We start from the raw sequence: 24,450 nt of genomic DNA, 5'->3' as shown, positions 1-24,450 counted from the left end.
TGTTCGTTGTTAATAAAAACAATAATGCAAACATGTTAACGACATCAAATCACTGCTTTGATTATCCGGAACTAATCTTTGTCCGGACGATACATCCTATGTGCTGCACGTCTTATTTGTTTCCAGCGTATCAATAGCAAATAGCACAGTGCACCGAGACTGGAAGCATTCACGTATTCACGCAAGACCAGTGTCAAACACTTCGTCGTCTCTTAAAGCCATATTTTAATACAGCTTTGTAAAAATGCGTATCTCCCTCGCATGCTATATGAAGGTAAATATTTGAGATACAGTCATATCTCTATGCCAGTATCCTATGTAATGTATGTGTTACCTTATTTGAATTGTAGATGTAAGTGATAAATTACTGAACTGCTTAGTCATGGTGAAAACCGTATGAGGAGGAGGATATTTGGGGTCGTATCCCATTGGTCGCTACATGGTATAATAGTTTTTTTTTCTACCTCAATATTCGAGTTTAGTCGCCCGTTCGAGGTTTGGGAGAAATTTTCTCAGAGCACAGGAGAGGCTATGACAACTCAAACAAAGGTTAGAGGTTAAAATAACTGTAAAATGTTATGGATAGGGATAAGGAACTTGTACTATGTATAAATGTCAGATTTGCATTACATTTTGTCTTTCATTTTCCAGCCCGTACTGCACGGATATTTCAGGAGCTCCTGTTCATGGAGAGTCCGAATCGGTGAGTCCGAAGCTGAAACTTTAGAAGAAGAATTAAGTTGTTCCAATATAGTGCAACCAAAACATTTGTTTTCCTTTCAAATTCCCAACTGTTTCTAGCTTTCGCATTGAAAGGCATCGAATACGATCAAGTGCCAGTAAATCTCATTAAAGATGGAGGGCAACAGGTAAACTTATTTAAACTGATGTAATTACATATAGAGTGTACCTAATTGTATATGTCACAAAAGCTGTGACACACCTCAACAGAGCCACTCTGATGCAGCTTCCCCTATGATTAAGCTCACAGACCAATACAAGGCATTGAACCCAATGCAGCAAGTGCCTGCGGTTAACATTGACGGCATCACTTTGTCTCAGTCTGTGAGTTATCCTGCTGGTCCTCTAAACATATATTGCCAGTGACTGTTACATTTAAAAATTATCCCCACGGGTTTATCTAGAGGCTTTATAAAAAACGTAAAATGAAATACAGTGGTGATAAACGAATGCAAAACATTGTGAGAGTCAGTGAAAACATGGATTTGGATTATATTCTGTTCCGTTATGTGTTCGCTCATAGCTGGCCATCATCCAGTACCTTGAGGAAACTCGACCAGGGCGCCGTCTCCTGCCTGTAGATCCGAAGAAGCGCGCTCAGGCCCGGATGATCTCTGACATCATCGCCTCTGGTATCCAACCTCTTCAGGTGAGAATAAAATATTGTGGCTAAGCAAAAAACTTTCAGTTGTGCAGTAGTGTGTAGTTTGACAAGTGAGTAGTTAACCCAGAATGACTGCAGAGGGTGCTGTGGGGTGGTTTTCCTGTTAGCCTCCCCTTCAGTAGACTTCAGCAGGATAACTCATAGACTTGAAAATCCTTCTCAGCAGACTCACTCTGCTGAATAAGACTGAATATGATTCAGCAGTGACATTAACCCATACATTCTTTTTTTTATGTTGCAGAATCTCTCAGTGATACAGAAGATAGGAGCAGAGAAACTTCAGTGGTCACAACATTTCATCACCAAAGGCTTTGAAGGTGGATATTGCATTTTCTGAAAGCCCAATAACATTTTGCAAGTTTACAAAGCAAAAGGCCTAAATATTCTGTGTCTGTCCTGATTTTCAAACTGCAATTAATTGTCGTTGTGTTATTCACTCTTATCAAATGGCAAAACGTTAAGCGACAGGTAAAAGTTTTTCATCTTCAGTCTTATTACATGAGACACGTCCTGTTGCTCATGCAAACTCATCTCCCCTGCAGCTCTGGAACCCATCCTGAAACAAACAGCAGGGACTTACTGTGTAGGAGATGAGGTAACAAATCATGCAGAGATTCTTTTATTACTAACATGTATACAAATGTATATCCTTTGCATGATCATATTGTATCATTTGAATATGGATTGTGAAATGTGACATTTGATCACTGAGTGAAAATCTCAAAAGTCTATGACTGGTTTCTGATCAAACTAGTTTAATAATATTTTTAAGTGTTTGAATGACTGAACCCAGCCTTCAGTTCTTTACAGTGCTGCCTTTCCTTGCTGCCTCTCCCTCTTAAATAGCAGGAGAGCTGGCAGTTTAATGCCTTCATGTGATGTTAGTGTGGTGTTGCTTCAACAAAGTTGTGTTAGAATCATAGTAACACGAACAACAAAGGGACACAATGCAAAAGAGCCATGTTAGAGTACTGGGAGAGGGCAAAGTCATTTATACTGCTGTTACTCCATACTGTGTTGATTCTGTTGCAGCATTTATCTATGAAGGGAACATGGAAGGACACTGGCACTTTGTACCCTTAATAACCATACATCAAGCAATTTTCATGTACATTTTTATGTTCCTACCAGCTACCCCACATACCATTTTGGTCCTATGAAGCTGACCAAAATATGTACTTTTTTTTATTCATAATATCTTCATGTCCATTGCTTGTGGATACCTTAAATATTGGCACAAAATTAATAAAAGATTATATTTGCAGAAAAAATAATGATTAATATCATATTAGTGCAAAAAAGTGGGTTTGTAGTACCCTCAATATCACTCTCGTTTTCCAAATCTAGGGCCTTATAAAAATAAAATGGCATGCAGCACAGGCTTTTAATGGTTCTGGCATATAGAAAATATGTTTGTCTTCCATCCTACAAAGTTTGGTGAGACTAGAAAGAATACTTATCAAGATATTAATGCCCAAACATGGCCTCCCAGATAAGGTGTTTTTGAGGCTATAAAATGAAATCATATAAGGGCTTTAAAAAAATGAAAACATAGGATTCGAATTGAAATATTTTACAGGCCTTGGTTTTGGGACCCATTCATGATATAGACAAGATTTGAGCAAAATCTGAGACATAGCTGCAACAATCTTATCTGATTTGACACGGAATGACCCTATTCTATTCTATTAAATAGGCCTACTCAAAATACTGACTCAGGTCTGACCCCAGTATGATTTACATTCCCCTTAGATCTCCATGGCAGACATCTGTCTCGTGCCACAGGTCTACAATGCAGAAAGGTGAGACTTGTCTATCAATATTGCATTGATGAAAAAATAAATTCAGGACATTTCTTTGGGTAAGACATGTGACAGAATTGTTAGGTTGTTTTTTACTTTGTTCACATTCCAAAGCTCCTGTACTTGCATTTCAGGCCTCTTATAACATAGCATGGGTGTTTTTAGCTCTACGAAATCTTCTGAGGTGCTCTTCAAATTTGCCTTTTTCCTCATTCTGGAAATAGGTTTAAAGTGGATTTGTCCAAGTTTCCCACAATCAAGAGGCTCAACGAGACTTTACTGAAACTTGAAGAATTCAAAGTGAGTCATCCCTCGTGTCAGCCAGATACGCCACCGGACCTGCAAGCATAAGTTTACGCTGTGGACAAATGTGTGTACAAACATTGTTGAATTTGGATGATTGTACGCTTCATTAAATCTTTTTGATACAAACAATAACCCCAAAGCAAATCATTTAAAAATGGGCTGAAACTGTTTATTTCTGAGCTGTGAAAATCTTGGGGAAAAAAACACCACTTTCAGAGAGAACATTTACCCACATAAAAAATTGAAACACCTGTGAATTTGCCATGGAAAAATACACTCACAATGCAAACAAGTGAAAAGAATTAGTGCATGCAAATACAGACAAAATGGAACATTTATTGTACAAAACTACAAAAATCACCTCTCAATTTCTCTCTGATTATGCTACACAAGCTTCAGTAAATGGGAGTTGTTCTAATCGTCTAGAGACAAACACAAGTAGTTTTTCATAGCTGCAAACCAGCTGTTAAAGTAAAAATTTAAAAAGATGAATCCTCGTTAAAAAATTGAGAGAATATAAGGTGCATCTTGCGGCCAGTTGGCTTAGGCAGAATTAAATGGCAGTTCCTGTTGACACGAGTAATAACAGCAGTTCATCTGCAGAGAGGAAATTCTTCTCCCTCTCCAGTCTAACAGCGGTCTGGGTCAAAATGCCGTATTTTCTAACTCCAGGGTAGGGAATCCTCCCTCTGGAAAGTCACAGTCTGGACGAATTGTATTCCAACCTAATAAACCCCAATATTCAGAGGTCCCTCAAAACCTTGATTTATGGAATGAGGCATGTTTATGTAACACAGGGCTCGACCAAAAGTCTGGTATCTGTGCTAAATCTCTGGATGAGGAATTCAGACATCAGCATGGGGAGTGCTTGTCTAAACCAGGGCGACTTTTAAGAAAAAAAAAAAACAAAGTGGAGGTTAAAAGAGGCCCGTAGGAAGTGCCAGGATTCAAGGCTTGGAGACCTTTGGAATTCGGTACAGACAAAAGCCCAGAAGAGATCCAACAGTCTCCCTCATTAAGAGACAGCAGAGCCCATTAGCCGTAAGCATCAGGGAAAATGGAACGATCCATAACGATCACAGTAAAGACACAATCGCTTGATCGTCATTTTAAAATCTAATGTGCCTAAGTGTGTCAGCTGACTGTGTCTGGCAAAACACAATCCCTGACTTGTACACAGTCATCCATGTCATCATGTTACCCAGAGCATGTCTTGACCATGACATTATAACTGAAATCCTCAAGGACATGTTTTTGTAGCACATTTCATTGTGTGGTCCATTGTCTCTTCAGCAGGGATTTCAACAGTACATTTGACTGTGTCACTGTAAAAAGTTCCAGCGCAGTCTGAACCCCCAAACACTAAGATGGTATGCTGCATAGCGGATGAGGTGTTCTGCCCTTTCTTCTGTTTGCATTGGTCTGTGGATATAGCAGTGGTACCTCCCAAACTAATCAGACTGTGGCCGGCACGAGGCTTGGTGCAGAGAGACTGACAAACCAATGAAGTCCACAAATTGGTATCTGTAGGATACAAAAACAGCATTGCCCATATCAGTCTGTGTAGTACCACTGGAGAATGCATGAAGACAAATTTGAAATTTTCCCATCCAAACTCCAAACTAAACTATAAACCTGGACTATACATACCAACAGAGTATGTCACAGTGTAGGTTAGAGCAGTCAAATGCTTCAGATAAGGTTGACTTACCCAGATTGAAGAGGTGAAGGTCTTGCAAGGCTCCTATGGCACTGCAGCCTCCACTGATCAGAATCCTGTTGTCTGACACAGGCAAAGCTGCATGGAATCTAATCACAACAAGGACAGAAACCCAGTCACAAACACACCACGGCGCAGCTGATGCTGTAAAGACTGGACAAATTCATTCAACTAATCATTGTCCATTTTATTTGCTAGTAAACTTTGTGTGTTCATTCTGGTGCTATACAAAGACACACCAACAAAATATGCCCCCCCCCCCCCCGACCCCAACAACCCCCCCAACAAAACCCAAGCCCAGCATCCACACTCTACATAATGCAATGACTCTGTTCTCACCCGCGGGGCAATGGTGCCATGTTTGCACACTTCACAGTACTGTACTCCATGAAGCCTTTTCCAAAAAAGACAACATTATTCCTTTGAGTTATGTGCTTTGAATAATATCTACATCTGTATGTCTATATAGATATGTATATTGCATGGTCTATGGCAAAGCACGTAATGCCATTACCAAGATCAAGGACATGGAGATCGTTCAGGTAGGTTGCTGTCTTTCTGCCACCAAATATGATTAACTTGTTAGAGAGTAGCGTAGTTGAATGCCTGCTCAATAAACAGAGAATTCATCACGTTCTCTCAAAAACAGACACTTAAGTATACACAAACAATACAAATTTGGTTCTGACAAATTTCTGTAGTAAGATTCTAGTCCCAAATTGTGTTATATAACACTACCATGGTGGTAAGCGTGGTTTTCCCAACAGGACATTAGAATCAAAAGCAGTTGCATATAAATTGCAAAAGACTACTCACCCAAACCTGGGTAGAGGGCGTTCACCCTCTGTGATTGGCTGGTACCACAGCTCATATTCAGGGTTAAAGATGTACAGTGCATTGCTGCAAGCCTGTCCTGCAGGATGTCGACTGGGCTGAATCCCTCCAAAGACAAACAGCTCTTTCTTATAGATGGTGGCACTATGGTATGCCAAGGTTGGAATTTTGCCTTTTGCCTGGCAGAAAATGAAAAATGGGTCCATATTTAATCTATATTTCCAGGTCAGCTGAGTCAAGGACCACATTTTTCCCTTTCATGTTGGCTGTGTTTCAAGTGATGGAACAAATTTTGGCCCCCATAACTAGAGATATGTTTAAGTGTGTAAAGGCCTCTTAAACAAACACAGACTCATTCAAGTCCACTCAACCAGCGGCCTGTGGGCCACATCCAACCTAAAAGTGATCTCCAATGACCCAGAAGTGATTGCAGTCAATTTCAAATCATACAACAGTTAGTTAGTCCAGCTGAATGATTTGATTGGACAAGATGCATTCTGTGAGTGCTGATCTATACAATATAACAGCATTAGGGCGATTTACCATACATATATGTCTGCTTTACAGCACTGTAAACATCTTGCTTAGCCACATAAAATTAATCAAATAAATACGTAGATGTAAGTAGGCTGCCCAAAATTTCTGGGCGACGAAAAATGCCTGGTTTTGAAATCTGGCCCCATTTGAATTTGTGATTGAATAGCCTTGGAGAAACTGAACCATTTCCTCTTTCATACGCTTTAATTTATATACTTTCCCTCTTTTCAGGAGTTGTCAATGGCACTGCCTAATGGAGGCCTATTTGAGACAGCCCAAAGAACCACTCCTGGGCCCTGTGTAATATGTTTTGGGCCCATTCAGTCAAATAAAAGCCTTGGTCACAAAGAACACTGTGGCAGCAAAATATGTCATTTGCAATGAGTAGAATGGCTGAGACATGCCTGTTATATTACCATGTATTTCATCTATTGCTGGCCACATCTGAGAGAGATCCAAATAACGTTAATATCACAGATTAGTGGTATTCTATTAACAAACTCACATTTATGAGTCTCCACTTCCAGGTCTTAGTGTCCAATATGTAAACGTCACTGAAACGCTGACCTTCTCTCAGTCCACCATATACGTAGATAACCTTTGATTCTGGGTCAAAGGTCGCAGAGTGCCCTCGAGCATTCAGAGGACAAGGTCCAGACATAGAGGAATCCATGGGGAACCAGAAGTCACTTTCTGGAAAGGACAAATTCAAGGGTTCAATTTAACAAATTCAAACAAGAGAAAAAAGCCTAATGTTCTTGATACCTCTGCCAACCTGTAGAAACAACTTTTCTTAGTAACATTATTGTGTTACATCATTCACAAACCTATCTCCAGCTTCCACATAGAGTCTTTACAAAGGGTCTGGTCGTCAGTCTCTCCTCCAATCACAACAGCCGTTTCAGGATCACTGAGACACATGGTATGGCTCCAGCGCTCTGATGGACAATCTGATATTAACGGAAAAAGATTTCATTTCAAATAAACTCACAATCAACTGCCTCTTTTGTCTTTACCCAAAGAGACAAATGTATTACTGACTGCTTGTGAGCAATCAGGAAAAACAACCTGACGAAAAAGGGTAATTACTAAGCACACAAACTTAATTCAACTATTAGACCACCTGGTCGAAGATCACATATGAAGTATGTGTGATGGTCGTGCATAACTGTTCCATTGAAACAACTGAGTAGTTTAATCTTTAATTCACAAGGCTCAGGCTTAAATGTCCAGGGCAAAAACAGCACATTCATACATGCAAAGACACTCACACAAACATGTACTCACACACATACTTACTCCACATGTAACCTGCCTGACGAATATCGGTCGAGTTACGAAAGGCAAATGGTATTCTTATTAACAGGCTTCAAATAATACTTAATTAGGCAGAGGACAAAGGAGAGCATGTTTACAGATTTGTCCAACAGCTGCAAATACAAATAAACGTTTGCTGTTAGCCTTACATGGCCAACTGATTAGATGTAATTAATCCATGAACAATGAACAATACTGGTAAAATCAACAAACATCATTCACACTTTTAACAGGACTTTTAACAACAGGAAAAAATGTATTTGAAAAACTGCTTTACATCTATTAGTAATATAAAGTTCCAAAAGAAGCAATGCATTTAAAAGAACCTAAATTACTGTTCAACACAGGGCAGAACGGAACAGGGCAGAACGGAACAGGGCAGAACGGAACATACTTACCTTTCCTCCAGCTCTTTCTTCTCTTGTTAGCATTCTCTTCATCACTGTTTGGTGCAGACATTGTGCTTAGTTTCCGCTTTTTGGGACTGGCAGCTTTGCTTGAATTCTGGGAGCCTTCCAAATTCTCTGAGCTCCAAATGTGGCCCCTTCTTCCAATGACTGTCCTTCTGGGGGTTTTATCCTTCAAAACACCATATCCATAGAAATGAGGCCAGAGAGAGAGAGAGAGAGTGCGAGAGAGAGAGAGGGAGAGGGAGAGAGAGAGGAGGAGAGCAGTAACAGCACTCTAAACAGACACACACAAGCAAATGCAGGTATGGAGAAAACTGATAACTGCACTGGAAACAAGCTCAGGTTAATGTCAGGTATTCTGACTCATTAAATGTCAAGCAGTCAGGAAAAGTGTTTGGTTCAGAAGCATTAAGACATCTACTGAGCCCTGCAGGGGCTAAAGCATCTGTACTGTTCTTGCATAACTAGTCTGTCCAGTACATGTCAGGGCAGAAATGCAACCAATTACATAAGATTTAAATAGCGTTCTTAACATGGAAAATTAAAAGTGTATTTGCCATTATTTTATGTGCTGAACTGCTGGGAGTCAATCTGTAAACACAGGAGAGATTTTCTTACCGTAGGCCATACTCCCCGAATTTTAGGCAAAGAGATGTCCTGAGTTTCCCCTTTATCTGTTTTGAGGTCTGCGTAGCTGACACTTTCCTCGAGTGCCGATTTCTGTGTCTTTATCTAGGTAAATGGATGGCCAACAACAATAAAGGGTACTTCAGTATAAACATGCATTTGAACTAGTCAGAGGGCCAGATGACAGATATGTGACAAAACAAGAAAAACTGATTACAAATCTATTTATCATGCTGTTTAAAATATATTCTGCATCTGGAGACACTGGTTTGGACATTGGATTATAACCACATATTAAACTGTTACACAGGAATAAGACAAATTATACACTCTGAAAGAATTAATGTATGGACTTTGAAGACAAAAAATTAAAAATAAAAATATGTTATGTTAGATGCTAAAACACAAAATAATGAATGAATACAATGAAAGGAAAATAATTTGAGAAAGAATATTTCTCTTAGGTGTCAAAGGTCATTGTGGTTGAATGTGGGTCTGCCCATTGCTGCTTTACTTATATGGCTTTGCTCAGATTGCTGTATTTGTTTACATTTCTGAGATTAAATGTCAATTTTCCAAGAACTATTCAGGATCGAAATCACGAATAACAATTTTTAACAATAGCTAAGGTAGCTACATAGACCATACTTAAAAAGTGTAATAAATATTCCTTTTTTGTTATATATTGAAAGTGCAATATATACTTTGGACATCAGGTGGTGCCATTAAGATTTTTGAGATTTTACCATTGAAATGTTTACATTTTTGACTTGCTGTAATTTGTTTCAGTAGATCCTTCTATATAACCTTTGCCTACAATATTGGGATTTAGAAACGCAATTTAAACGGTGACAACTGAAAAAAGATTCTCAAACACTATAAAGAGTACTATAAAATCTGACTTGACAAGGAGTGACTGGACAAGAGAAGGCGAACTGCTGAGACTTCAGCAAAAGAAAAAAAAACCTTACGAAGGTACCGTGATGTGGTTCGAACAACTCACAATATGACTTTCACCACTGCTAAGCAATGAAGGTGAGAGATTAGAGGACTGGTCTGGAGCAGGGCGTTTCCTTGGCACCAGTGGTGTGCTGCTGACAAAGCTGGCTCTCACCTAGAATATGAACAGACCCCGGAATCCACACACCATGAATAAGCGATAAATCCAAATTAGCCCCGTCATTAAAACACACTAAATACAACAAATACAAGAAATCATGTTTCTGTAAGCTACTCCCAACTATAGATCAATTATTCTGAACATAGATGATTCATTCATTGTGAAACCACAATAGGATGGGAAAAACTACACCTCGCCACAAACAGTGAGCAACACTTTAGCGTAAACTCCTCTTTTCCTCTTCTCTGATGCCTCGTTGAGAAGGTCAAGTGTCCAGTCTCCCTCCCAGATAAGGCACCTTCACGGATATGTCACGGAGTTGTGAAAAGTATTACAAACTGTACAAAACCGGGCAAGATGGTGCAGATTTAAACTTAAGTTATTCATAAACTTAAATTCATATTTTCTGTTCCTAACCAGTGCCAGTAACGCGTGCATGGATGCCAACTCAGTTAAGGCCTACCGTGAGTCAGGTGAGAGAGTCCCGATTCTCTGTGGCTTGACATCTTGGCTAACCTGTACGTCAATCGAGATTGTCGTGTCGTCGGAGAAGGATGTCCACTCTCCGAGGCTGAAGATCACGAGTTGTTTGGGCAGTGGAAGCGGCATGTGTACCTGGTAGCTGGAGCGGTTGGACTTGCTGCGTACAGACATTGCCAAACGACAGAGCTGACTTAAAACATTTGACGAAATGTGTACATTAGCCGAGGAGCAGTACGCTTGAAGCATCGTCAAAACCATCGTGTCACAACAGATTTCTTGGATATAAAATAAATTTCTCTAAAAGAATTTTTTTTAAAACTCAGGTCATATTTGCCTACCAAATAAATTGACGAGGTGCCTCACGTAAGGACCACAAGGCAAAAAAGTTTACTTTTCCCATCGCTTATTTTATTTTGTTATTTTTGGGAAATCGTATTTCTCTTTTTTTGTACCATGCCTCCTCCGTGTTCCAGGTACCCACACTTGCCCGCAGGGAAAGACATTTTCCCATGGGCGTTACTTAAATAGATCTTTTGCGCAGTGGGGTGTCTTTAGGGTTGTGACGTTCACACGTACATGATTGTCATCTTTGCTAAATTTCGGCACATTAAATAAGGCTGTATTTCTTCAAATGGAATGCTCTTAAATTAGAACTGGGTTCATGGCTATCAATACCATGATTAATCGGGGGTCATCGAGCTCAATAACTCTGATTACAAAGCGAGAGAGATTATGACTCAACAGCACGTCAGCTGCAGTCATCTTAGACACCTTAACACTTATCATGAATTACATATGATGCACTTTGATTTTTATTGTCTTTGTTCGTGTAGCATAAATCCAGCTCCTCATCACATCAGTGACCCCACTACTCCCAGAAAATAAAATTCCAACCCCACAACCTTATGGTGACGCACTACGTTATTTAAACCAATTCTTTTAAAACACTACACACACGACGCACTTCCCACTTCTCACTCGCAAAACCTCTACTCTTTAAGTGGAAATCAACCAGTCAGAAAACAGCAGACTACAACTGAAGTCTGTGTGCACAAAAATTATTGGTAATTCCTTTCTGCTTGTGACAAACAGGTACTACCAAGATGACAATGACCAGACTGAATGGTTTGACAATGTTTATTAGACCAAAACAGCAAAAAAGAAATAAAAGTTAAAGCACTGGTAACACAAACAAAAAAGCAGCAAAGACAATGAAAGCATCTTGGCAGTAGCTTTGGATATTTTAGCAGCACAGTTCATTTGTTGCTTTTGGATATGTGCAATTGGGAATGAGTGGGACACAGACAATCCTGCTCTAATCCTGCAGGACAACCCATGTGAGGGTAGAACTCCACGCTGTACATATGGACTGTGTGATTTTGGTATTCAGCAACTGAGACAAGAAAAGGATGACACATAAAAAACAACAACAACAAAAAAAACAACCTTTCATTTCAGAGTCATGTAGATTATTGCACTTTAGACATACACAATGAGGATCAGCAGGGAGGATCAAAATGACAGTACTATTTTCTTCCCCAATTATAAAACGATTTAAAAGCACAGTGAAGCATTATCAAGCATTGCTTTCTACAAGAGACTGCCCAGGGACCAAACAAGTATCAAGCAACTCCGTCATATCCAGAGAAACAAAGAGCATGGTGAGTGTCAATATTGAACAGGTTATATAAGGTATTGGCTTTTTGTGATAGGAAATGGCCTTCACTGAGTCATAAACAGCAAGCTGCTCCTATTTACAGGGTCAGTGTGTTAAGCGACTAATTTAACAGCCATTTCATTATAACAATAATTTAACAATGTAATCTGCCACCACACAATACAAATGAAAACTGTTACTTAGATAAAAAAAAAAATATATATATATATATATATATATATATATATATATATATATATATATATATATATATATATATATATATATATATATATATTGAATTTGTTGTTTTTTGACTATATTGAGTCTTGCTGAGATGAAAAGTCCAAAACAGTTACACTGTAGGAAGGTCCTGACAACATCTGCTTGTAATATTTCACTGTAAAATTTCAGTCATATTCTCATCTCAGTCTTAGATAGTTTTGATTGGAGACTTGTGGGCACCATACTTGTGCCTGAGAGCAAATCTAGAAATGTCATTATTTATGCGTATAAATATCTTGAAAAATATATTACTGGTTTTCTGTAAGCTACAATCTTAAGCAAATGATAAAGACTTTACTAAATAAAGGTCTAATACATGACTAATGGATGACTAATGAATGACCAGATGAAAAATCACTTCACTATATAAGCACTGAGCAAGCAAAGAAAGTTCAGCAACAGCTAGCAATACAAAGTGTAGATGCTTTGCTCTATGGACATCACAGCTTCTACAATACGAACCATACTACTTTCTACCAGTTTACTGCTCCCGTCATTGTCACTGGTTTTCAGATTGAGACAGTACAAATCGTATTTCTCTCTATTTGGGCTTTCGACCTGATTTAACTGATATCCAAACCTGAACTACGCTTTTCCCTGATGAGTGAGGTCATAGTTACCCTGTGTGGACAGAGGACACATGACAGTAGAAGAAAAAGAAAATAGCTAATAAAACATATATGGGCACCTTACATGACCTCTTTAACACACAGCATTCAAAATTAACACATTACACAAACTCGAACATGTTACATATACTATACACAAAAGCTTTCATTATCTCTTTCACTTTTAAAAACGCATTCAAACACATTAGCAAGAATCTCCCAGAACCCTTCACTGCTTGATCCCATCAGATTTATGATGCCTTGTCAATAAAATATAAGAATGCACAAAGAGTTAACAATAGCATATTCTATGTACACAGTGCTAGGTATAATACTATATATATAGGGTCAAAAATAGATATGATTGAAACATTCATCTCCGCTTGTGGACTTGATTCTTCAGGCACTGTAGTAAACTCTGTAATACAGAGTCTTATTCCTCCATAAAGAGTAAGAGTTATCAAACTTTAGAAGGTATGTGCCCTCTCCAGGAAATTCGTGACTACCTCCTTGTACTGCCAGGTGACTGTCTTGGCGATAAACAGGCAAGATTTCTCCCAGGTGAGTGTTGGACACAGATTTGGAGCCCTTTTCCACGTCTCCAGGAACAACAGGTCCTGTAAGACGACAGACACAATGTTCTGCACCCGGTGTATTGATCGCAGTGGCACGGTGCTGATCACAATGTTCACCTGAAGCCTGTTAAACTGGCTCTTCCTAGAAAAGTGTGTATAAACACACATTTCTAACCACATTCAAAGTGAAACTGCAAGCTAATTTGTACGACAATACAGCAATGTTTTTCGGCCTCGGAAATAATGGTTTAAAATGATTTTATAATTGACATCAGGTACTGTTATGAGCTTTAGAATGTAAATAAAACAGCATGTAGATATTTAGTAAGTCATAGAGCCTGATCCAATTTTACGATTACTTGTACCCACTGATCTTTAAGCGTTTTAACTGGCTTAAGTACGTTCTCTGTGATAGAATCAACATAATGTATGCAGACTTCAGGATAAAGTACTATGTGGATCAGTTTTCCTTTCAAAGCGAAACTAACTGAAGGTGGATTTAAGGCGAACAATGCTACATATCCTTATGTCAAAAAACATACAAAAAAACTGAACCCGCATAAATACATCATGCTTTCACGATGTGAATGGCATCATTAGGTCACCTTTTGATCCTCTGTAGAATCTCAGAGGAACAGACATTTAAAGACATGTAGGATTCAAGAACAAAATGAACTGTCCTGCCTCTCTCATTAGCCTTACAGTCCCACAGAGAGATTTTTTTTTTTAAGTATGGAAATTCAGCCCAATATCTACACCTTGCCACAACCTCTAAACAAAAGGAGGGAACAATTTACTGACCTTCCAATTCATCTTCTTCATCCTCATCATCGCTGGATTCACTGATGTGAACAGTTATCGCTCGGCTGGTGACGGGTGACCAGTCAAAATAGACCCCAAAACCAATATCATAGCCGTCAGTGGCAAACTCCCAGCATACACGCTTGGCTTCCGGCACGGTGGGCACGTGGACAGTCATAATGTCACCGCGGTAGACTGTCACCACACTGTCCTTCTCCTGACGTAGTTTAGCTTTCAGATCTTTCAGGTTCATGGAAGTCCATGTTGAAGCTGGTTTTAATGGTGGTAGGGCTACGACAGGACAAAATGTAAGTCAACTTGCCTTTTGTGGATGGTCGAATAAATGGATTGACATTGACGTCAATGGAGAAACAATGTAGGGGTCCATTAGTTAACTGTAAAAAACTTATTAAAATACAGACAATATTTGCCAGATACGTATAATAAAATAGAATATAATGGGTTAGGGTATCTTAAGGCAGTTTTTGGCTCACAGACACGAGAGGGAAGAACTTTTTTGTTTGTAAACTGCTTTCTATATTCTCCACATATATGCATTTGAATATGTTTCAAACCTCATAACTTAATATACACCCATTAAGAATGTATTCTCTCTCTGCTCTTCACTGAGCACCAACAAACTCACAACCATACATCACAACACATATATAAAGGACTTCAACCATATCCTGCCAAGAACTACAGAGCTGTGAGTACCCCGTACTATGTTTGTGGCAAGAAATTTCAAAAGGCCTTCACCTGACAATGGGAAAATTGGCTCATTTAAAAATGAGAAAATTACTTAAAAAAAAAATGATAACGATAATTTCACTGGCTTAACATGCAAACAAGATGGGTTCGACACAGACAAAATATGACCTGTAATCAGATTAATAATGGCTGAATAAAAGCTTAAGGGTTGATGCATAGAAAAGAAGGTGATGTGTACACTTACGGTGCATGGTGTGTCATCTCTTCTCTATGTGTGATCCATGTCATTTTCAAACTTTTTGTACTCTTACAATACGTCCATTAAGTCTAAACCTGATGGAGTGTCTCAAAAGGAAAAGAAAAGTACCTAAAAAAACAAAAACCTAATCTAACAAAGCAATGGAATGTGAGGAAAGCTGTGATGGTTTTAGGTATCTATTGGGAAGAAATAAATAGAACTTGACTGAGCTTAGACACCATATGAACACAATCAGTGAACCAAGTAGTTCAAGATCAACTGCTTAACAGTGACAAGGAATGTCACAAGGAGTATTACACCCGATCAGCTCAACACAAATATTATGAAATTTAAAATGAGAAAATGCCTGGAAAACACACCACCTCAGGAATACTGAGAGATTTTTGTGTGTATGATTGGATAACAAATCAATATGAAAAACAAAACTCCTGGAAAGTAAATCCAATAATTGGAGCAGTACCAGTAAGTTTTGATAATGAGCTGTTTGTGTTTCTTGAAGACTCGGGTTAGGTTCCAGAGATGTCAACGAGGAAAAAGGCCTGAGAGCACAGCTCAGTTCCCTCCCGATACCAGTCTTAGAATCATACTGGGATTTTTCTTTAAATCTCAGGAGGCTATGATGAAAGATAGTCTTAAAGTTTCAACAGCTTAATGTGTACAGGGGAATGAGCATACCCCTTCTCTCACCAGGGAGCTGTGCTTTTTCATCGGTGGCACTTTCTTCCAAGTCACCTCCTCCTGCAGCCTGCCCAGGGGACGGCTCCTGCTCAGCGTGGCAAACAATCACACACACACACACACACACACACACACACACACACACACATTAGATCTGGAATAAATCAGACACTAACATTTATGAAAAGTATGCAAATCTGTGGTTTAAACATTTTGATTTATACCTCAGAAAGCTGCTGAAAACTTTTTGTATTGCTGTTGTCATCCATTTTAATTTGACTGGCAGGAGGGATAATTGTCTTTGAAAGATCTGTGCTTTGAAGTCTTCAAAGGTAACAGAAAAAAAGGGAGGGAAAAGGACACAGTGTATAGTATTCCTGCAGTATTCGGTCGAAATATGAGTAAAAATATATAAATATAATATTGCTCACATGGTAAAGACACACTGACAAAATAACGTGCAATGAAACACTGCTTCAGTCTAGCAATGCATCATATAACGTCGAAATGTAGGCCGATGCCTATGCGCTGGATACAGCATACCTATCAAGTGGGTTTGTTTCGCAATTTTTCGAGGATATTCCTGGAAAAGATGAAACCGACAAAGAGGACAGTCTCGACTGAAGCTCCGATGTCGCCTCTAATTTCGCCATCTCTTCAAAGGAAAAAACACAATCGAGATGCTACTACAACACTGCAACTCAGTAGTTCATATAAAACGTAATCTACAAACCTTAGCATACCTTCATATCACTGAGGTGGTCGGCTTTGGTTTTAAAAAGCAACGATACGCCGATGAAATTTTCAAAAGACAATCGTTCGATAAACAGGATTTACAACAAATCCACTTCCAAATCACATGTTATGACATATTTGTATGTTCGAGAAAAATGTGGAACTGTGAAGCTTATGTCAAGAATATGTGCTTCTCTAACAGCCATTTTGAATCATATTAAAGCCTACAAATTAAACCAGTAGCACACCGTTAAACTCGCCAATGAGGAAAAAGTCATGCAATTGCAGTCCAAATTACATTTTATAATAAGTAGTCTGATGACAAAATACTGTAAGTCTATATTGTTACGCCAGCAGCATACAAAAATTACGCCAAAAATGTTCGACGACAACGTCGAAAGTGGAAGCGGTCGGTTTACACGTCATATCAGGTTAGCAATAACGCTGAAAAGTCGTCGCATAACGTACCTGGACTCCGTGGTCATAAGATACGTGAGAGAGCAACAGGGTTGCTCGAACAGTATTATATGCCTCGGGAAGTATGACAAGCTAAGGACGCGACGAATAGAAACACTCCTTCAAGTAGAAAAAAACAGGTTTTACACTTCCGTGTTCCACGGAAAGAGGCGGATTTCAGCTGTAAACGAAGAGGACACGCAAGTAAACTATGTTGTCAGTAAAACTGAATGCTTACTACCAGTAAACATGTTACATTTATATATTTTTTCACAATATTTTTTCCATTATTCACATTGTTTATTAAATTTCCTCTGCTGACAGTGATTTGATGTCGTTTTTATTCTAGGCTAAGGACTGTCTATAATATATGACATAGTACTATGTATGATTCATGTTATTGAAAACCCCTGACATGTGGCGACACATGTAGTCCCCTACATGCTAAATCTGATGTTTCAAAGAGACATTACTGTTATTGTCAGTTTTTGGTTACTGTAAGGGTTAGTGGTTTGGTTATGGCTAAGGTTAGGTTCACGTTACAGTAAGAAGTAAGACAAGGGCAAAGCAAAATTCCCTTCCAACAGCAGGTCTTGGTATAGCCATGTCCTAATCCAGTGTTTATAAAGCTGAAAATTAAAAAAAAAAAAAAAAAAACGTACATAGGTTGACATTCTGGTGCTGGTCACATTTTAAAGAGTCAAATAATATTTTACACAACAATTCTGTTAACATTACACAATCCTCCTCTGATTGCAAGTAAAACAAATATAATATCCTAGGTGAACTGTTGCAATGTTAGTGTTTGGCAGTGAGGAGGCAGAGGTTAATCTCAAAATTCAGAGCTGTAAATAGTATTAAAGCTTCAGAATGGGAAGTCTTCTCAAGCTTCTTTTTGTTTTCTCATTGTCTGCCATAAATGTTGGAGCATCCTGTGATCAGGACATCCTGTCATTTGAGCCCTTGAGCTGCCTGTTTGTACTTAGCTACAGTTATGTTCATTATAAGAAAGTCTATGTGAGTGATTTCTTTTACCTTTACTGAGAATCAGCTGATCAAAACCACTTAGCATTAAGAGTGCAAAGCTTGTTTTAGAGGTTCTGGCACTGCTCTGGTGCTTCTAGCATTACCTTAGCACAAGCCTACTGCAAGTGCTTTTGCACTGTGCTAAAACAGCTTGGTAAATTCCAAGCTATTAATAAACCAATAAACCCACCAATCAATCAATGAATCAATCAATCAATCATTCAATCAATCAATCAATCAATCAACCAAATCAACCAATCAATCAATCAGCAATCAAAAAAGGACTACCATAACTTGGTAAATTTCAACCCAAAGATTTGCTTCTAAATGTCATATATTTAAAAGTGTTGAGTTCAGGGAGTCAAGCAGTTAAAATGTCTCTATGTCTCTATCATTTGTAACTACTCTAATATAGTCAGAAGCCACAAGGGAGGTACTGAACAAGCACAGTGTAACAGTCTCAGCAGGGTTAAAGTATCAGAGGTATTCCCCTCAGTGCAATTATCTCTTATTTTAGGCTGTGGATTGAGACATCTTGCTGTTTTTAGTTTAAACAGGCTGTGTTGATGGCAATTTGACAGCATGAACTCATTCAAATATTTATTTCACACAATTTGAGTACGTCAGCAAGACAACAAGAAGAGTAATGAATTGGAGTCAGAGTCTTGTACTGATCAGTTAAAGTACTATTTTCTGAGGTAAAGACACCACCCTTCTTTTCATTACTTTTTGTTACACTGTTTTCCTTGATGGTAGATCTGAAAATATTAAACAATATGCAGCTGAGATGAGATTCTGCAGAGCTTCACTCTCCAACAGACAACGTGATAATGGAGTTTCCTTTGACTGCACATCAACCAAGTTAATCCAGGGGAAGATTCTGTATAAAACAAAAGACATCAATGCATGTAACTAGCAAAGCCAGGAACTGCTACAGAAAATCCAATATAACATTTGGATGCATTTTCAAGATGCAGAACATTCATAACATTATAACAATAAAACTAGTTTGTAGAACGTTCAGTAATTTAATAATATGTTGTGTTTGAATTTGTATGCATACACACATAACTTCCCTAGAAAACTTAATCTGAAGTTGGAAAAAAAGGATCACTGTTCATAACTGAATAGCAACACTTCAACTATCCTGTCAGAAATTAGTTAACACTCAGCCACTAGATTTGACTGAAGAATGGAAATAAAGGGGTTTGTCACCTGGACTTCCTGTTTTCGAAATACCCTGGGGCTGAAACCCAGAATCTGGCTTTATGAGACTGTAAGGATAATTCTACTGAAACTTACTTGTCAGATGTGAGCATTGCTGCAACAGCTGAATTCACAAAGTTTTGACAGATGAATGTTTTGGCTGATGGCTGGCACTTAAACAGCTCGTTAAGCAGCTGGAGAGCCTGACTTGATCCAATTTTTTGAGCAGTGCACATATTCAGGAGGCTATACAGCACTGAAGGCACCCACATCTGATCCAGGGAGACACCCCCTGAAATAAATTAATGTTAATGGAAACTTCTGTTAGAGAGAACAGAATGGATATCTTTGGTCAACACACATACCGTGTGAAGCTTATCACAGTGTGGTGATTCTCTATTCTTTTCATTTTATTATCAAACTGAACAAACCGCAAACCTACCCACAACTGATAAAGCTGCAGGACATACAGAGCTTCCTAATGATGCATATATTGTCTAAGGATGAGAGACCATAAAATCTGATTCTGAATACTTACTGGTTCCTACAATGGCCTTGGGGTAATAAAACAGATTTTGAGAGGGTCTGCATTAATACGCAAGTGCCCCTAATTAATCACCCATACAGGTACACAGAGACTGACAGTATGGTACTATGCTTTTCATCATGACTTACCCTTTAGTGACAGAGGACATGAGGCAACTATTATGCTGGTATCTTTCAAAGCTTTTGTCACACAACTTTCGGAAAGCCATATGTCAGTTGACTCACAAGCTACAAAGTCATACTGAGGTTTGAGGATGAAATTGTGACCGAGGAGACGTGCAAGTCTGAAACACAAGAATCATTTAATAACCTTTAAAAGCTGAGATAAGCATACCTATTAAACAAAGTGCTACAATTCATTAATATGTCCCACCAATAGGTAACAGTTATCAGTCAAAAAGACATCATTTATAGCTTAAGCTCATCTTGGTCAGTCTTTGAGAAATTAGGAGTCAAACAGAAATCCTCGCAATTCTCAGAAAAGTCTTTCCACAGTGTAATCTTTCCCATCCTGTCTTCCATGAATATGATCAATAGATACAGAAAAGATGCAAACATGCCACCCTGTTTATTTCTCATGAGCAAACTGCACAAACGGCAATGCTGATGACTGGCTTTAAATTCTCCGATAACTTTTTTTCTCATTAGCTCTCTGAGACCCATTGGTTTTCCCGGATGGCGAACACGTACATTTGATGCTTTTCTAAAACGTCTTTATGTGTAACAGACAAAGCCATTTCCATTACAAGAGGCAGATGTTAAACTCTCTTCTCCGTGTCTATGCCATTTGGCAAGAGAGGATGTTGAGTAGACAGTGTCAGGTTAGCTACACACTGAGACATACATTTAATGACTCTGTACCAATTTACAACCATCTTTCCTTGCACAGAATGAAATATAATATGGTGTATTTGTTTTGCATAAATGCTGAATGGCTTTTCTATGCAAAGAATGGTTAGATCTGCTCAGTTGATACAACACCAAGTACAAAACAAAGATCTATACAATTGCACGACTGATATTCATATAATGAATATGATTTCAAATTCATAACACAATAAACTAGTGCTGAATAATCTATATATTACAGGTTAAGGTAACAACATTACTGAGAGGAATGTGTACCCTGGGAGGGCATTTACCTGTTTATGGGCACCGCAGAAGGGAAGCTGTATATGAGACTGTGGGGAGGTATGTGAGAGTGAATCTCTGTGCATACTTGTGGTAAATGGGAGGGTAGGCAACAGAGGAACAGCACATCTGCCCAAGTGGCCAGGCGACGGTTGTCATAGTAACACTCAACGCCCTTTCCAGAAAATTCCTCTAGTATTCCCACCAAAAAAAAAAAGGGGGGGGGGGGGGGGTAAGCTGTCAGTAACAGTGATCGGAGCTGGAACTTCAACAATACTCAACCAAGTGCTAACTGCCTTAAAACATTAAATGTAAATTTAAATCAGTTTTCACAATATATTATCCCTCCAAAAGCACTGCCACATGTGTGCTCTTTTTGCAAAACATGCACATAAAATACCTAAGTGACACAGGTTTAAAAAGGAACACAGGATAAAATGTGTGAAATGCTATTATTTTTTGTGGTCATGCCAAAATGACACTAATGAGAATGAAAGTTCTGGGAAGGGGGCAGATTTTATTGACTGTTGTGCTCCTAAATCAGTTTGCGCATTTACCTAAATTCTCAGGTCTTCTGGTGGAAACATTAATACTTGATGGTTTGAGGCCTGACATTTCAAGCAGTAGATGCGTCAGCTGTTTTCCAATATGTCCACCTCCAAGAATACCAACACGGAGTCCCTGCGTCTTTAAGGTCCTCTCAGTATCTGGTGTTTGGTCAGTATCTTCTGCTTTTATGAATATTCTTTCTCTGTTTTCAAAAAATATGACATTTTTTTGACAGCACTTTGAAGGAAGGAAGAATATAAGCAAAAATTATTGACAGTACTTTGAAGGAAGGAAGAATATCAGCAAAAATTATGGTACCTTAGTGAGATGGCAAGCCGACAGATAAAAAGAGCATGTGCACATCCACAGATGACTAAACCAGCTGATCGACCACGCAGAAACAACAGCTGGTTTTCGTTGTCACTTAATCCACACTCGAAAGTGAGTGTTTTCAAATTAGCAGTGATGTCTCTGCTACTATTCAACATATTCTATGCTTGTTACTTTCAAACCAAATTCAGTCCCAACCAATCTCATTTAATGTCGCTGTTTGAAAACGTTACATATGGTAAGTGTCAAGTAAACGAATTTGTGACTAGTTGTGACTATGGCAACGGACGGCTCTGTGAAGAGCGGACAGTTTTCCTGCTCACTACTACCCCTCAGTGGTAATTTGGACACACTCAACGCTTTGTTATGGTTTTTATTTTGCTGAAACAAACTGAAACCATGTGTGGCTCAAACAGCTGACGCTAAAAACAATAACTTTCCAAAGGCTCAGAAATAACTTGGAAATTACGTATATTATCGTACTACTGATTTCTTGTCGCAGACATACATGATCGTTTATATGCAAACGTGATCCATTTGGTCTGTTGCTCAGCCCAGAGTCAGTGATCTCGAGTATGTTTTGGTCAGAGGTGCCGGACAAAGACAAGAAAGTCTAAATGTGACGCGTGGCACAGCAAACACGATGAACGTGCATTTTTCTTTTTAAATAGAAACTAATCATTAAAACAGAACGATAGTAGTTTTGCAGTTTGTTAAACCTTTCATCAAATAATGACTCAGGAGGCACTGAATTTTATATGTAATGATTTAGTAAATACTGACAATCAACAATGGTGGATGTAAGTAGCCCATATATACAGTATTTAGGCCTATATATCCACCTGTGTAAGTATGACAGTCAAGTTCTGAATCTACGAAAATGGAACAGAAACAAATCATAAAATTATTTGTTTTTAATTACTGAGTGAAGAGAGACATCAAAGAAGAAGGCACATCAAAAATAGGGGAGTAATTGATACCTGGACTTTAAAATTGCACAGGTCATACTTTGTAAGCCAACCAATATGAAACGCACTAGACATATCACAGTACTCCCTTGGAAATGGTTATGTGAACTTACAACATTCAGCCGAAGCTGCCAACTCAGAGTTGGAGTCATTATTGGAGGATCCATGGCTGGAATCAAATTTTGCAGTGTTGCAGACTTAACAGGCATCTGCTATGTCAGTCAAATATATAGGATTTAAAGATACAAGCACAGCACATGAATATGAGTGTGGATATGAAATTATAGCCTACATATGATGTGGTTCCTTTGTGAGGTGAACATGCTTTGCACAAATTACACATGCATGCTTTATTAATTAATACCTGTGCTGCAAGTTCCTCCCGTTAAAGAGGCTGTCAAGGTAATGGAGAGAGCCTTCGCTAATGTGGTCAACCCCCCCACCCCCCAGTGTTTTCATTGATTTAGACGGTTCTTGGTTATGTGCTGTAGCTTTAGTTTACCTAGGCCTATCTGTTTCCCTGACCCACTGTTTTGAAGGGCCTGGGTTTTTAACACATCCAGTATCTCTCACTATTCATGAGTACCAAAGCGATGATCATGACAAAAAATGACATTGTATTGTTCTCTTAAATTAAACAATCTTTTTTTAAAAAGATTTTTCCTGGTGTAAACACTTTTCCATAACATTGTCACCTTATTTCCTTGTATTTTCCTTGATGAACATGAGCAATTTTATAATATCTACCATAACGGTAAGACTAATATTTCTGCATTCTTAGGAAAGACTGTGATAGACACTATGACCAGTAAACTGTGGTACAGAAATCAATATTTAAGCAAATTCAAAGCTGTAAATCATCAATTCAAATAGCAAAAATGGTAGAAAAGCCTCATTCTTAGAGGAGATGACAGGTTATCACAGGACATCTTAGACAGTGTGGACTAACCAATGGACCACAGACAGAGCATGGTAGGGGAGCATGTCCCTCTTCCATTTTCGGCATCTTTATCACATCTGCTGGAGGGTGTAAGGCACATTATAAGACTGGAAACACGCACTGCTAATAAGAGATACTAATTTTAGTCTCTCTCTCCAGGCCCTTATCCTCCTCAGTTTCTCTGTCCCTCTAATTGCTCAGTGAGATGCTTCAGTGTACCAGTGAAGTGGAGGGGGTGATTAGAATGTTTTTAATCAGTCATATTCATTTGTAGGAGAGTACTGACAGTTCAGATTTAAGCTTCCCACATATCTGTTTTTTTATTTAATGACAGTATATAATTCTGTTGGTCTCTTACCACCAAATTGCATTCTTTGAGTTTTGGTTGGTGGGCAAGGTTTACAAGTAAGTTTCATGTTAATTCCTCA

The 24,450-nt window shown here is 38.6% G+C and overlaps 4 protein-coding genes across 6 annotated transcripts; 1 reads left to right on the top strand and 3 right to left on the bottom strand.

Annotated features, from left to right (window-relative positions):
• Nucleotides 1-244: 244 nt before the first annotated feature.
• Nucleotides 245-3,645, top strand: gstz1 (glutathione S-transferase zeta 1). Of its 3 annotated transcripts, none has more exons than XM_030785919.1 (9): nucleotides 245-274; nucleotides 652-703; nucleotides 802-869; nucleotides 985-1,065; nucleotides 1,265-1,390; nucleotides 1,647-1,722; nucleotides 1,948-2,000; nucleotides 3,158-3,207; nucleotides 3,432-3,645. In XM_030785919.1, the coding sequence occupies exons 1-9, from the start codon at nucleotides 245-247 to the stop codon at nucleotides 3,556-3,558; spliced, it is 663 nt and encodes a 220-aa protein (XP_030641779.1). In that variant the 3' UTR covers nucleotides 3,559-3,645. The 3 variants fall into 3 exon arrangements, with proteins under 3 accessions (XP_030641779.1, XP_030641778.1, XP_030641777.1); XM_030785918.1 differs by lacking the exon at nucleotides 245-274 and adding an exon at nucleotides 479-549; XM_030785917.1 differs by lacking the exon at nucleotides 245-274 and adding an exon at nucleotides 479-549 and having other exon boundaries at nucleotides 952-1,065.
• A 1,108-nt stretch (nucleotides 3,646-4,753) lies between these two features.
• Nucleotides 4,754-10,732, bottom strand: LOC115823342 (rab9 effector protein with kelch motifs). The gene is made up of 12 exons (XM_030787392.1): nucleotides 10,542-10,732; nucleotides 10,283-10,376; nucleotides 9,962-10,072; nucleotides 8,950-9,063; nucleotides 8,320-8,500; nucleotides 7,432-7,554; nucleotides 7,110-7,297; nucleotides 6,050-6,246; nucleotides 5,748-5,839; nucleotides 5,573-5,627; nucleotides 5,225-5,322; nucleotides 4,754-5,037 (listed from the first exon to the last, which is right to left on the bottom strand). Exons 1-12 carry the CDS (start codon nucleotides 10,730-10,732, stop codon nucleotides 4,754-4,756), a joined length of 1,728 nt encoding a protein of 575 aa, XP_030643252.1.
• Nucleotides 10,733-12,515: 1,783 nt separating this feature from the next.
• tmed8 (transmembrane p24 trafficking protein 8) lies at nucleotides 12,516-17,383 on the bottom strand. The gene is made up of 6 exons (XM_030787022.1): nucleotides 17,339-17,383; nucleotides 16,679-16,790; nucleotides 16,360-16,459; nucleotides 16,133-16,220; nucleotides 14,488-14,778; nucleotides 12,516-13,728 (listed from the first exon to the last, which is right to left on the bottom strand). Exons 2-6 carry the CDS (start codon nucleotides 16,786-16,788, stop codon nucleotides 13,511-13,513), a joined length of 807 nt encoding a protein of 268 aa, XP_030642882.1. The 5' UTR covers nucleotides 16,789-16,790; nucleotides 17,339-17,383; the 3' UTR covers nucleotides 12,516-13,510.
• Nucleotides 17,384-19,084: 1,701 nt separating this feature from the next.
• noxred1 (NADP-dependent oxidoreductase domain containing 1) lies at nucleotides 19,085-22,272 on the bottom strand. Its single transcript, XM_030787391.1, has 6 exons — nucleotides 22,103-22,272; nucleotides 21,793-21,980; nucleotides 21,247-21,427; nucleotides 20,234-20,388; nucleotides 19,655-19,850; nucleotides 19,085-19,232 (listed from the first exon to the last, which is right to left on the bottom strand). Exons 1-6 carry the CDS (start codon nucleotides 22,270-22,272, stop codon nucleotides 19,085-19,087), a joined length of 1,038 nt encoding a protein of 345 aa, XP_030643251.1.
• Nucleotides 22,273-24,450: the final 2,178 nt, after the last annotated feature.

Source organism: Chanos chanos, chromosome 10 (assembly GCF_902362185.1).
Source record: "Chanos chanos chromosome 10, fChaCha1.1, whole genome shotgun sequence".
Lineage (NCBI taxonomy): Eukaryota > Metazoa > Chordata > Actinopteri > Gonorynchiformes > Chanidae > Chanos > Chanos chanos.
The sequence above is the reverse complement of the archived record's forward strand: the minus strand, read 5'-3'. Positions and strand labels throughout refer to the sequence as shown.